General features: G+C 37.3%; 1 protein-coding gene across 2 annotated transcripts in view; it reads left to right on the top strand.

Annotated features, from left to right (window-relative positions):
- Nucleotides 1-1,467: 1,467 nt before the first annotated feature.
- Nucleotides 1,468-15,691, top strand: part of LOC123868211 (breast cancer anti-estrogen resistance protein 1) — a 118,194-nt gene continuing 103,970 nt past the window's right edge. The window contains exon 1 of one of the 2 annotated variants that reach the window (XM_045910629.1): nucleotides 1,468-1,614. In XM_045910629.1, coding sequence (XP_045766585.1) covers nucleotides 1,561-1,614 — 54 coding nt within the window. In that variant the 5' untranslated portion in view covers nucleotides 1,468-1,560. Of the gene's footprint in view, nucleotides 1,615-5,699; nucleotides 6,051-15,691 lie in introns of those variants that run through there. The other variant, XM_045910630.1, reaches the window with a different exon arrangement.

Genomic DNA, 15,691 nt, shown 5'->3' with positions numbered 1-15,691 from the left:
TTGCGGCAGTCAAAAAAAAAAGGTCAAGTGTTTTCTGTACTCCTAGGAGAAATATAACTTTAGTTTTTATGGTGGTCATTTTTAAATTTTATTATTTGTTATGGCAAACACATTCAGTGATTTCAGCTCTGCCTGGTACGGTCATAAGGTAGGTACAGCCCGCTGGCTGACGGACAGGCGGAGGCTTAGTAATGTAATAGGTTTCTGTTGACTTCCTTCGGAACCCCAAAAATATCGCGATAAAGACTACCCGACTACGCATGAGAAAATATTCATCAGATCATCATCATCATCATCAACCCTTCGCCAGATCACTACTGAGCACAGATCTCTCAGAATGAGGGTTTGGCCATAGTCTACCACGCTGGCCAAGTACTCGGATTGGCAGACTATTACGACTATGTACTATTGTATGGTATAGAGATTAGAGGTAGGTACTACTAGAATTCTGTGCTTATATACATAGTTACATGCAAAATCTCAAACTAGACCCAGCCGTACGAGCTTGTTACTCTAACCATATTATAGCTGCGAAAGTGTGTTTGTTTGTTGGTTTTTTCTTCAATCACGTCATGGTGGAGCAACGAACGGGTCGACGAGATGTTTTGCATGGGTATAATTTAAGACCTGGAAACTGAGTGACGTAAGCTACTTTTAACAAGGAAAATCAAAGAGTTCCCACGGGATTTTTAAAAACCTAAATCCATGCGTACGAAGTCGCGGGCATCAGCCAGTAGGCTATTATAAAATAGGTATATAAAATAAGTAAAACCTCGATAGCTCAAAGGTTGAGGAGCGGACTGAATTCCGAAAGGTCGGCGGTTCAAACAAGGTTCTAGACAAGTGGCACAACCGTGGAAATCTCTTCCGTTCAACCCCCACCGGTTGCACTATTGTCGTACCTATTCCTAGCACAAGCTTTACACTTAGTTGCAGGGAAAAGGGGAGTATTAGTCCTGATCACCTGTATAATCTTTTATAACAAAATTCCTCAGCCAATTTTGGACTTGCCTTTACACAGGTTCAAAAAATCTATTAAAAATATGCTCCTGAGAAAAGCATATTATACTATCGAAGATTATGTAAATGATAAAAAAGCGTGGATTTGACCTGCAATTCGCTCCAGCAATGCGCAGGACTTCAATTGCTTTTATACATGGCATAATATTGTATATCAAATCTTTGAAAAGAGCAACCGCCGAGTTTCTTGCTGGTTCTTCTCGGTAGGAAAGGCATTCCGAACCAGTGGTAGATGCTTTTGACGATTCAAAAGAACTTGTAAAAGTCTAATTGAATAAAAATATTTTGAATTTGAATTTGAATCAGCATGGCTAATATTCTTTAAAAAAAAGAGTGGACACCCTGCAAGTGAACACGATCGGTGTCCGACCGTTGAACGATTTGCACACTTTGCGCTAATAAAGCACTAAACAGTCTATTTGCCATGGCACGTCACATTTCGCAGTAGTGAACTTGCTGCGGACACTTCCTGACGCTTACGCAACTGACATAACCGCGATATAGTTTTGGTGACCCAGTGTGACCCGTGTTAAGTTTCTGATGACCACTTATGGACGATGGACGATGTTCGAGGGCGCTATGGAAGGCGTCCAGGTAAATAACCTGAAAACTATTGAACTAAGATTTTTATCTTAGTCTTATATATTTTAATATTTATAGACAAATATTCTTACTGCATAGATTTTGTAGAGTAAGTAGTTATGTAGATCGCGTGGCGATTTCTACCTAGTTTGACATTGCGTAAGCTAACTTATATGGCTATTTAGCTATATTATATTATCTGCCTGACTCTTTAAAATGATGATGTTTCGCCTATTTTACATAATATTTAGGTAATACCTTTATACAATACTAGCGACCCGCCCCGGCTTCGCACAGGTAACTTATTACAGTTCTCGTAGAGATCTCAATTTTTTTGAAAATTAAATATAGCCTATGTTACTCAGGAGTAATGTAGCTTTCTACTGGTGAAAGAATTTTCAAAATCGGTTCAGTAGTTCCAGAGATTACCCCCTACAAACAAACTTACAAACTCTACCTCTCTATATAATAGGTAGTGTAGATGTAGATAAAATTATAGTGACTATCCGTTGGCATATCCAATCTTAATATCTTAAATGCGAAAGTGTGTCTGTCTGTCTGCTAGATTTTCACGGCCCATCCGTTAAGTCGATTTCGACGAACTTGCATCCCGGAAAAGGACATGGCTAAGTTTTGTTGTGGAAAATAAAAGAGTTCCCACGGGATTAAAAAAAACCGAAATACATATGGATAAAGTTGTGGATATCATCTACTTGGTGCAGAGATAGGAAGTACCTACGTAGACGTAGGCTATTTTAAGTCCTGGAAAATAAAAGAATTTCCACATGATTTTTAACAACCTAAATTCACGCGGAAGATTTGATTTAGACTCTGACTTGTTACAGGTAGAGACACGTATACCTACCTGCCTTATTACCTCAGGCAATCCGAATCTACGGCCTATCATAACTTCAGTCCGCTCTTTTACCGTTGAGTTATTGAGACTAGAAACAGTTATGAATGTGATCTGATAAAAATACCAGTATCTACCTAAAAAAATAAAGAGGACAGGTCGTAGACATGCGTAGATATCCTAAGTATGAATAAGCAAAAATATAAAACAAGATGTTATTTTTTCGTCTAGGTATCTCAAACAGGTTTTTTTACTCCGAGAAAAACACAGGAGTTTATTTTTTCGCCGCCACTTTCATTATGCAAAAGCAGTGGCATGTTGCTAGCCTGTCGGCGTCAAAGAGATTCATCATAATTTATAACGTAGATTCTGGCTTCGGCAAGCTACATAGGACATATCTACCTACATAATATTATAAGAAGTTTGTTTTTCGTTAGAGTTCCGTACCTACTCAAACTTTAAGTATAATGAGAACCATTTCCTTTTTGGAAGTCGTTAGAAACTGGACACTTTTGGAATTATCTCGGCGTTTGTCCTCTGTCAAAAAGCTTTAACTTTTACTATTTTAAATTGCCAAAAAATTTGGTAGAAAATTGCAATCAAATACCACAGCATAGGTACAAGACTCTTATGCAAAATACTTAGGCATACTTACTCAGGTACATTATACCTACCTATGAGAGTTCTCCACACGAGTAATGCTGGTGTGTAAAGTCTGCCAATTAGCACTTGGCGTAAACCCTTCTCATTCTAAGAGGAGGCCTGTGTTCAGTAGTGGGCCGATCATGGATTGTTCATGATGATAGTTTATGACGTCTTAATTTTTATCACGGATCGCGGTCTGTGGATTGTCTACACATATTATATTATTTTCAGTTACGGGAGACGAATCAAAAAATTTCATAACGTGCATTTTAGAAATACAATCCAAAGATTTATATTGGAGCCATTACAATTCAATGATAGTAGGATAAAAATAAGTTCGGATTTCTAAACATAAACATCTCATTATGGGAGTACTAAGAATTCATTTGTTCGTATTTTTCATTTTTCTTCGTCGTCTGTGATTGTATATAGCCGAAGTCGCAGGTCTTAGGTACCTACCTAATACAATATTCGTATCAGCCGAACATGACTTGGTAAATGACGTAATCTGGAGCGGTGAACGTAGCAGAAAGGAAAAGTGGGCGCACTACCTGAACTTAATATTATGTTTGCCTCGAGAAGCGCCTACGCAGACCACTCCTAGCTACCCTTCCTACGATGCTCGCAGTTATTTGAAGAATCTTAGGTAGCTATAGGTATCTAGTATCTACCTATCTGTGTAGTTCATTTGCCTAGATCAAACTTACTGTGTAGGATCACTCGTTATCATAACGCCTGTTTGCGGTTGCGACTGCAATGTGTTATTTCGAAAACTTGATTTTTGAGAAAAACAGATTTGCAATGGGTGTAAATTAGTTTCTATAGAGTTAAGAAGGATGGTGTGTTCTGTGGAATTAACCTTCCAGTATCCTAGAGAAACAATATGATTTAAATATAAACTTTATCATGTACCTACCTAAAGGATATATAGGTTTGAACATTGTTACTTAGTTAAAATTACACTTTTCCGAAATAACAAATTGTAGTCGCATCCACGCGGGAGAAGCCGCGGGCTTATCTAGTTAAAAATAAATGTCAAATGTCTGACTATCATTTGAGTTAAGTTGCAAAACAGTAGGCTGGATCTTTTGATGGAGCTGGAATGTGGTTACAGATAACATAGGTAGGTACATTTCGTTAGTCGGGGATGATATAGGTAGCCGACGGGCATGTATTGTAACTATGTGTTCGAAATTTATTTATTAAATTGTTGTAACACCTGAACCGTTTTATTAATCAGGCAGTAGGATTGCACAATAGAAAGCAGCGACTCTATCAATCGTAGAGTCACGATTTGCAAACACACGTCCAATGCACGTCCAGTCGTAATTCATCAACGATTTTTTCTTGAATGACTTAATAGAAAGTTAGTTTTGATAATGATGATAACAGTCAAAGACTAAAATAAAACTTGTACAAGTACTCGTAGGTAGAGTAAAATTTGCATCTTCGGTCAATATTTTATTCTGTATCTTTTTCAAAGAGACTTAAATAGGACGGGTTTGTTATGTAGGTATATCTGAATTTTTCAGAAAAATCGACAAGGCATATCCATCTTCATATCCACAAGATCCACAGTTCAAAATTCAGTATAACTGTTTTTGATTTTTTTACGTAGGCAGGTAAGTAAGTGAACGGAGCAACAGCACCTTTTTAAAGCTTTTCATACCTTTTCAGGGTCTCCTTTTTAGGATTCACCATATTATATAATATGTACTCGTATCATCTGCTAAGCGGATTAGTCTTTAGTCAAACAATCAGATGATACAGTCAAGAGCATAATAATTCCTTCGTCCATTGCTATTTATAAGCCGGTCATATTAATTGTTTGAACGTTTCGAAACAACGTTGCTATTGTGGCTCACGATAATATTTGTTCAGGTGTGCGTACTGCATGTATCCCGCGGGCCGCGATACCTTTAAATGAATGAGCGAATAGTGCTGCGAAGTGCGCATGTGTCGAGTACGCACTCGATAGCGCACGGGGCACGTGCCCGTGTCCCGAGTGACTGATGGAGGTTGTTTCAACTCGAAACCAAAGCGGTTTGGATTAAAATATCGATAGCTAGTTTATCGATTGTCGATAGCTTTAACTGGAGCAGCCACATCGAGGATAGATTGCAATATACGCGATAATGCGAGTTGTATGTCAATGTCGTAGTTTGTAAAGGAGGTCCGACTAAAAGGACAAAAAGAAAATGGGGATGGGGTAATCGTATGCGGTTACGATTACGGAGTTGGTTACTGGGCATTTTGCTAGGGTTACCACATCATTTAAACGGTTTAAACCCAGCTTGTACTCAGTAACAGAAATATTGCTTTTGAAATTAGACTACGGTGTCTGGTCTTCTTACGGTATGATGCAATGAAGCATTTCCTCATGTGATGGTCTTGAAAAATTGTGTCACTTTGTTTTGGCCCTTTGTAAGGGCTCTTGATGCAATTGATCTTCGTCTTTTATATGTGCAAATCATGCGGGATGCCCTGCAGGCCTTAACTGAGCGAATCCGGCGAGTGATTGGCATCTGGTAACCCTACGTCGCAGGGTGAGCTTGCGCGCCGCTGTATCACGGTCGCGCGGAGCACGGGCCGGCAGTCCGTACGCTCGCGCTTATCGGGGCGGGTGTTAGTCCGGTGTCATCGTTGCGTTGTCGTATCGCTCGGATTTTTGGATTTTCCCTTCGAGTGTCCGATAAGGCTGATTGCGAAGAGAATTTTCTTGGTGATGTGCGAATTTTTTTGGCGATAGCGACATTGAACAGTGGTGGGTTCGAGTTTGTGGGGAGCGAGCTTTCGGAAAAGTGTTTTTCTTGTTGGTGCGAGGCGGCGCGCGGGCCCGTAGTGTCGGGTCGGTGGATGGTGCGGCGCGGGCGGGCGCCGGGGCGCGGCCGGCGGCGCCGCTAGCAAAATGTCGATACCCCTGGGCCGGGAGACTGTTCTCCCCACGCAGGTGAGCCAGCTTTCCCCGTTTTTCCGTACACAATGTACGAGCGGCAACATTCATGATTGTCTCAAACGATTTTAATCTCGCCTCGTGAACTTATTAACGATTTCAGCCCTCTGTAGGTATTAATTAAACGTTGTGATTAAAATCGGTTTGCAAGAGGTTTTCTTTGTTACAGTACCTACCTATTTAATTAATAGTTTTATTGCCCCATGTATTACGGCTTGTATTTTCAGGTAAATTAGCTGACACTCTGATCGCAATTTTCCTTAGCTATCTACTATCAAGGTAGGTATCTTATCTAGTTATCTACATTCAAATATTGTGAGTTTTATAAACTTATCTTTTTCTTCGTATACCTACCTAAGTATTAAATAAGTAGGCATTTAAATAAAGTTACATAAACGATGCTTAGCTAGCACATTATATTGTAATTTAAGCTAAGTAAGTTGGCTAGGTGCGTACTTTGTAAGGTTCATAAGAACCAAAAATTAAATTGCGAAAAGCTCCCATTTTTCTTGTAGGTAATAAATACATAAAGCTTGTTCTGCCAAGTAGCTACTTATTCATACAGATCCGTCAAAATACGAATCAAATGCACAAACTCACGTACATTTTGTATGACGGCCACTTTGAATCGTATTTTTAAGAAAACGAATACGAATCTAATACGAATGAGTGCACAAACGCCCTTCACTGTTTGTCTATTTTAAAGTCTAATGTACTTAGAATTTAAAATTGTGTATTATTCAAGTAAGTAATGTTATCAAATGTACCTAATCGAGAACGAAGGAAGCATACAAACAGGTTGACCGCACGCTTATCAGCCGCCTTATCAGAACTGATTCGCGGAATCATTTTCGCGTCTTGCAAGTTGCAACTAGACAGTATAAATAGAAACAAATGAGGTTATAAGACGAGATGTAGCCTCATGATAAGACTAGAAAATAAGATAGGTACATAAAGCTGGCCAAGTGCGAGTCGGACTAGCACACGCAGGGTTCCGTACCATCGTACAAGATATTTAACAGGGCTCTCTCCGTCACTCGTTTCCACTCGTTTCATACAATCGTAGTTCCAATTTCATTTGAATATTAAGCAAGCAAAGTCCATGAAATTTTGCAGACATATTCTAGAAACTAATATCTGTGTCTGTGGTGTTTTAGATTTTTCTAAAAATATGTAGTTTTAAAATTACAGGGGCTCCAAGATTTGTATGAAAATTTTAAGACCGCGTAACTTTGAAACCGAATATTTTAACAGAAATCTGGAAAACCACAGACATAGATATTAGTTTCTAGAATATGTCTGCAAAATTTCATGGACTTAGGTTGCTTAATATTTAAATGAAATTGGAACTACGATTGTATGAAAAGAGTGGAAACGAGTGACGGAGAGAGCCCTCTTAAAACTATGTAATTTCAATGTGGAAGTTTTTATTATTTGTTGTTATTGCGCTAATTAGAATAAGATAGACTCTGTGCAAATTTCATCTCTCTAACTATTACGGTTAACGAGATACAGCCCGCTGATAGACAGACGGATGGACGGACGGACAGCGGAGCCGGACACTTAGTAATAGGTAATAGGGTCTCGTTGGCACTCTTCGGGTAAGGAAACCTAAGAATAAGATAATTTAAAAAGGAAAAGATAAACATTTTTAGGCTAAGAGAATAAAAAACTAGTAGGTACACCTAGAATAAAACAATAGTCCACTGAAGCGGAGCGGAGCGGAGACATGTTTAGACTAATCAAATTATTGTTGGATGAAGTGATTATTACTCGTACTTATATCATATCTCTCAATGATCCGGTCCAAAACACACGTCTCCGCTAAGCTTCGCTTCGCTCTTTTTCAGTGGAATAGATACGATAGCGTAACGGGTATGGAAAACCCTATTGCCTTTTCCGACTTTTCTTTTTATTATTTAGCTATTGAAATTTAGAAAGCAAAATTCAACTAAAGATTTAAACATCTAAGTAGGCAAGTACCTAGTACCTACTCGATTGGACTGTAAAAAATGACACTTTATGTTTTTGCGAACCACTTTATTTATGCTACTAACCTACTTTTGATCAATAATATTGACATTTCTAATTAATACCTATGCTCTTAAATTGAGGTTTAATAAACTGCTCTAAATTCTAACTGTACATGACGACGTTTTAATAATACAAATTGGTTATTAAGGTCACACTGGGCAAATAAGTTCATTAAAATGTTTTTATACTTACCAAACTGCTTCACTATAATAGCAGGTACTGTATACAGTATAGGTACTTTCATTTTAAAAATACTACATCTTCGGCAAAGAGATCTGATATAAAATTCCAATATGCAAGGACGAGCGAAAGCTTTTTAATCATAGATTCGAAAAGACCTCGAACAGTTTTGTCTGCGAAAACATCAAAGAAAGTATGCCTACATATCTATTTCTACTTACTTATCTACAATTTACAACTCTGTTAGATATTATGATTTTCAATTTTCATGACCTCAATGGGTGTCTAGTATGTAGCCTATGACTAACTTATTTTTCTTTGATTTCACGTCACCCAATAGTTCACCCATATTTTGTTATATCGTCGATTAGGATCAAACCGAGATTTACCTCACTCTTAGTACTCAATGACGCCACGTAGTGAGCAGTGTACCGTGTGTTGTATATCGTGACCGCAAATCTCGTGTAAAAGCCTACTCAGTGAGTCAGTACATAGGACATAGTAGGTACTGCTACTGAGTGGCAAATGAGTTTCCCGGGTGCTGCGGTCGTAGTTCAAGGCTCTATCGATCCGAGCCAAGGTTGCCCGCTGTTTACGAATTCTAAGGCATTTTCAGCAAGCTTCCTGCTTTTTTTAGGGTTCCGTACCTCATAAGGAAAATAACCCTTATAGGATCACTTTGTTGTCTGTCTGTCTGTCTGTCCGTCCGTCCGTCCGTCGTGTCTGTCAAGAAAACCTATAGGGTACTTCCCGTTGACCTAGAATCATAAAATTTGGCAGGTAAATGGTGATATATATAGTACCTAACATGTCTACGGTTATAGTGGGTACCTATTTTAATCCTATTTTAGAAGATACAATTACTATATTATATTTTGACAATATTATTTAACGCAGACGAAGTTGCGCGTGTCGACTAGTCAGTAAATAATATACCAGCTAAGCCAAGCGAAGTGAAAGCATTAGCGGGTAATTTAAGGAGCCACTTTTATCTAAATGGGACATAATTTAGAGTTATTGTCGTAAAGACAAATGCTTATATTTTACGGTTTTATACGGATTCATATCTCTAAGCAGTTCTACCTAACTTATATTTTAAAGCAATAGGCATACTTACTCTTTGTAAGCATAGTCACAGTTTAATAAACATTTTTGTTTTGCGACATAATATTAAAGCTCAATTAATAAAGACTAAAGAGTTGCATATAAATGTCCTCTTTTACTTCAGTTTTACTTGAACTTTAAAACCACGAAAATGTTCGCGGTATAAATTAAAAACAAAATGATTTCATCTTGTACAAATCTTAATAACCTAAAAAGAAAATACCGATCGTGCAATTTATATCCGTTGTCGATAGTTAAAACTTGTCTATTTGTTTGACCCGTTGAAACATATAGATACCTATACACCGCATATAATATTTATTTATTTATTTATTTATTTTATTTTACATCTAATTGAACGGCAGTGCCACTTACACGAACTAGATGATTATTACACAAATACAAAAAGAGAAAAAAAAATAAAAGGTAAAGCTAGAACAAAATATGTTACAATAAAAGATTTTAAATTTTGAATGTATGTAGTATGTACGCTGAGAGCACTGAATGATCCTGTTCATTCAATGCTCTCCGCGTACCTCAGTAACTCCTGAACCAACGATGTCCACCCGTCATTGAATGGATCCCATTGATCATTTATATCCGAGAGCGCGTTGAAGGAAGCCAATGAACGCGGTATCGGTGCCATAGATCGAGCAACAGTACGATGAACTGGTACCACGAAAAGTTTATTCTTTCGTGGACGAAGATTATTATTTAATTTAGGTACTCGTATACGACAGAGTTGGTCATGAAGGTCTGGAGCGTCGACATCCCCTCGCAAAATTCGGCACATGATTTTAAGTTGGTCGCTAGTCCGTCTGAATATAATATAAGTAACGAGATAAGATAGTAATAAAATGTACATAGAGTGTTCATCTTCGTTTTGAGGTGATTTTTAAGCTGAAACGTAATTTTCTTTTCATGGCACTCACTGGAAAGTAACCATTTGCTTTTCAACGAATTTTCGAATTTCAATTCGTACTTTGCACGCTAGCGAGCAAAATTACCACTTTTCACGCAGATTTCAAAGGGCAAAGGAATCTTTTCCGAGCGAGTGAGATGAAAATAACTATTATTTTCCCACCGCACCAAAACGACGGAAATGTTTTTCGGGTTGGTCGGTATGTACTACTTCCACTCGTGTACTGTGATATGTGCATCAAAAAAATATTTGGTGTCGGTTTGATTGCAATGTTATTTCTTTAGTAACCTCTTCTTTAATTCTATTACCTAGTCTCATTGTACTAATATTATCCTATGGGTAGGTCTAAGTTATTAGTAAGATATTATCCTACACAACGCTTACCTACAATATAACACGAGCTTCAGTCCCATCATACCTCGTATGCTCATTCTTTGTTGCATACCTAGATTATGAATCATGTTTAGGTACTCTTCTGGTGCAAAATAAAGCATAAATAATTCTGTTTGAGTATATTGCCACTAAGAATCATCAAGTTTATGTGTGTAGGTAAATATAATGATGTTAAGTAGGTAATACTTGTAAATTATGAAGCCTTTTAGTTGCAAATTGTGGCCTTTACACCCATTGAAAGTAGCGCTACATTTCCTGAAGCTTTTGTAAGGATTTTATTCAAGAGCTTTACAAAAAAATGTTGTAAATAAATATTTCTTGAAAACATAATATTTTACAGGCTCGTTTGTGAGAATATAAATTAAATGTGGGCGAACAAATTACTAGATAGCCATTAGATAGCATAAATACCGTTACTTAGTATAACATAGGTACCTACCATCATTACCTACCATTAATATTTAAGTAGGTATAATTTTTATTTTTTTATTATTTTTTTATTAAAGAAAATATTACAGTATGTATATTAATATTTAATTATAACATAAATTACAATATTACATATAAACTTAATTAAATACTTATGAAATAGTCGTGGCCAAAACTTCGTGAACGTCGTGCATTAGATTTCACTTTACTTACTAGAAAGTAAGATTTATTGTAGACAAATTAGTTCACCTACTAATACTAGCACCCTACAGTAACTGACAGTAAATTTTCACAAGATCATATTATATGATACAAGTGTAAATTAAAAATTTATAACACCCCCGACAAGTGAAGGTTACAGTAACTAGAAAAGAGTTGATAACTTTCAAACGGCTGAACCGATTTTCTTGGATTACAACTAAGATCACTCTCGATCAAACAAAAAAAACTAAATTAAAATCGGTTCATTAGTTTAGGCGCTACGGTGCCACAGATAGATACACAGATACACAGATACACACGTCAAACTTATAACACCCCTCTAAGATATAGAAATAGTCACAACAGCACGGTAACGATCAAAACGATATTTGTCCCATATTTAGCGAGATTACTAAAGCACAATAAGAAATAATGTTAACTATCGTATCCATAGGTATCCTTATCTCTGTACATTGTATGCATCTTAGTGGTAGCCTTATTACGTTAATGGAATGATATGAGCCTGTGCGTAGTAGTCAGAGCTTTGCGAGATTTAGAGCTTATAGACAGTTGGTATAGGTACCTAAGTGGGCTTTCATGGAGAAGCTGTTAGTATTTGATTTACTATTAATTAGTTAATTACATAATGTTTTCTATTGTATAGTTTCAATTATCTATCCTATTTTCAAACAGTTGCGTAAATGACCGCACGGAAACTTTACTGTGTGTGATGTTTGTCAAACTCGAAGCAATGCGTCTATTTTTGCGTGTTTTTAAATTGATTCGAAAGCACTAATTAAGGTAATCACCTACTTAATTTTTTTTAATGAAAACTGTTGACTCGTCCTGACTCCTGGCATTACTCGGGTGGCATTCCTGCAAATGTTTTCTTTGTGGGGGTCTAAGCTGAAAGGAAATCCTACATACAACTTAGGGTACAGCTACATGTACCCTACGTTGATATTATGCGCGTCAGTCATTTACTCTTTTTTTAACCCTCGACCCAAATGAGGGGTGTTATAAGTTTGACGCGTGTATCTGTGTATCTGTGTATCTGTCTGTGGCATCGTAGCGCTTAAACGAATGAACCGATTTTAATTTAGTTTTTTTTTTGTTTGAAAGGTGGCTTGATCGAGAGTGTTCTTAGCTATAATCCAAGAAAATCGGTTCAGCCGTTTGAAAGTTATCAGCTATTTTCTAGTTTTTACTGTAACCTTCACTTGTCGGGGGTGTTATAAATTTTTAATTTACTCTTGTATATAATAACGTTTCTAATAAATTAACTATGTATGATTTTGATAGCCTGTGGCACATGACACTGAACGCGTTACTACTGCTGCATATTCACAAACTCATCAAAGCGTACTCTCTAAATTGTAAAGGTAGGTACTCATATGAGTAGAAACATGAATTATTCTAGCACAAAACGAAATGCAATCCCATTCGTCATTCGTATCATTTATTTGCAGCGCACAAGCTATTTCAATATCAGAGGTCTTCAATCTTCATGTCGACCGGCGCATTAACTGGACTTCGCTCTGACGCCTGGATGCTTTCACGAACCGTGTTACAAAGTCGTCAAGCTTTAGAACCATATGTGGATGTTGTGCACACCATAAGTACTTACCTATACCTACGTGTCGTTTACCTATTAACAATGCTAAGGTGACGCGATTTTCCATTAGTTCTGCTTGTGTTCAATATCTATGATATACACGTAAATCATCAACAGCCAACATGCATCCACTGTTGGACATAGGCCTCTTTTAAATAGCGCCAACGTTGCTTTTGTTCGACAATACTAAAGAAAATATGGAGGAATCAATAGTACCTAATTCATTCCTCTATTTTTTACTTACCTACTAACTGACTGCAGATAATATGCATGGAGACAATAAACTCTAAGATCCGGCTAGAAAAGGCGATGGTGGCCCTGGTACCTATTTCTCTACGCGTCAGAACTTGCGAGGTAGTGAGAAGAGAATAGGTGCTCTCTAGATATGTTGCTGGAGAAGAATATTTCAAAATATGTCATGGAACATTTTCTGAAATGAAATTTGAAAATGTTATATCAGTTGTTGAGTTCAAAATTATAACTAAGTAGCGACCTTCATATTCTACTTCATAAGCATGCAAATATTAATTAATACTCATCAGGAATAATCCGTACAAATAATCCTGATGAGACCAAAAAGTTTCGAAGGAAGATTCTCGAAGGAATCGGCGTCTATTCTCCATTGTTCAAGCTCTAACTCCACGTGTGTGCGATAAAATTCAAGTCATCATATCTATTTATCTACACATCAATGTAACCTATTTGTTTTACCTTCCTTGTTGATACAACTCCTCATTTTATAGCATGAAATCATGTTTCCTATAACTTTATCGATGACTGATACGGTACGATATAAAGATATATGAGTATGTAAACGGTTTTAGCTATCGAACTAGAGATAAATGTACCTACTTCCTATATACCAAAACATAAATCAATCACAAGAAAGTTGCCAATCGAGGCGACGATTTTTTGCATACCAGATAATGTCCGTGAACTCGCTCAGTAAAAAAGAATTAGAACATTCACCTTGATTTTATACCAAGAAAATCTCTAACAACTTGGAACGAAAATATTCTGGAGAGGAAAATAACCACCTCAGCTTGTTCCTAATGTCTCTGACAGATTATTTTTTACTAGCTTGTGTTCGTAAGTTCGTCCGCGTGGATTTAGGTTTTTGAAAATCCCGTGGCAACTCTTTGATTTACGGGATAAAAAGTAGCCTATGTCACTCTCCGAATGCCCCTTGGATGAATTTATTCAAAGCTATACCCCTATTCGCTTTCTAAAAGCAGCATCTTAACCGAATACTAGAAACGCTTTGCGGCACGTCTTTGTTGGTACGATAACCTAAGTTCTAGCCACGGCCAAAGCCTCTCATTAAACAAAATAAAAAAAAAACTGAATAAATGCACGTAGAAAATATATTCCACTTAGGAGACGAGGAAGGAGTGAAATACAATGATCTCACGCTTTGTAAACTTTTCCAAGTACAATGCGAGGCAGTGGAGTGCGGACTCGTTTCGACCAATTAGCAAAAAACCGGTGCATCCGAATACCGCATTACACAAAAGTAGTACGGGCGTCGCGTGCGTGGTTTCGAGGAACTATCAGTTCCTTAAATAACCCTCGAGCCGGTAATTCGACTTCTTGCTAGCCGTCCTCGGCGGCGTCCTTTAGTCCACTTTTGGAGAATGCTCCCATCTTCCCATATTAGGCTACATAATAACCGCTCCCGTATCTTTAGACGCTCCGATTGTTCGCCCTAGTTTGGAAGTCCAGAACATTTTTGCAAGGATTTAACATTTATTTAGAAGTTATTTATAAGTTTTTGCTAGCAAAGCTCAAGGATGCGACAAGCTTAAGAACACATGAAATGTCAAGTTATGCTAACGATTTTCAATACTTGGTGGATTTTTTTGAATATTTAAGTGGGTTATCGGTTTGCAAATATAATTTAACAGCTCCTGTATATTTTGAAGCTGTGATTGTTCGTCCAAGTTTGGAAGTTCGAAAGGTTTTTGCGAGAATTTAAATAGGTACCTGGTACATACTTTCAAATTATCTCTAGGCTATTTGTTGGTGAAAACCAATAGGGTGTCATTAGGGTTCTTTTGAGATATTCAATTTCTGCTGCATTTTTCCGGGACGAAAAGCGCAGCATACCTACTAGGTGGATAGACAACATAAAATGAGTCAGAAGACAAGACCGTGGCGTGTGGAAGTCCCATCAAGTAACCTTAGATGTGAAGCAGCTTGATAATGATGATTTTTAACCCCCAACCCAAAAAGAGGGCAGTTATAAGTTTGTCGTGTGTATCTGTGTATCTGTGTGTCTGTGTATCTGTGTATCTGTGTATCTGTCTGTGGCATCGTAGCGCCTAAACGAATGAACCGATTTTAATTTACTTTTTTTTGTTTGAAAGGTGGCTTGATCGAGAGTGTTCTTAGCCATAATCCAAAAAAATTGGTTCAGCCGTTTAAGAGTTATCAGCTCTTTTCTAGTTTTCTTGTAGAAAAGAAGGTTAGATAACCGTTAGGTTCATAATATTATGTCAATTGACAAATGTCAAGCTGTCGAGATTGACGTTACCTAGATACATAATTATTTATTTGAAAATGATGTTTTGGAAAACTCAGATACTTTGGATCGTAGGCGAGGAATAGTCCAAGAAAATCAGTTCAGCCGTTTGAAAGTTATCAGGTCTTTTTGGTCTTTTCTAGTTACTGTAACCTTCACTTGTCGGGGGTGTTATAAATTTTTAATTTACACTTGTGAAATGTCAAGTTATGTCAACGTTTTCGCATTTGGCGGATTTT

The sequence above is a fragment of the Maniola jurtina genome, chromosome 9 (assembly GCF_905333055.1).
Source record: "Maniola jurtina chromosome 9, ilManJurt1.1, whole genome shotgun sequence".
NCBI lineage: Eukaryota > Metazoa > Arthropoda > Insecta > Lepidoptera > Nymphalidae > Maniola > Maniola jurtina.
The sequence above is the reverse complement of the archived record's forward strand: the minus strand, read 5'-3'. Positions and strand labels throughout refer to the sequence as shown.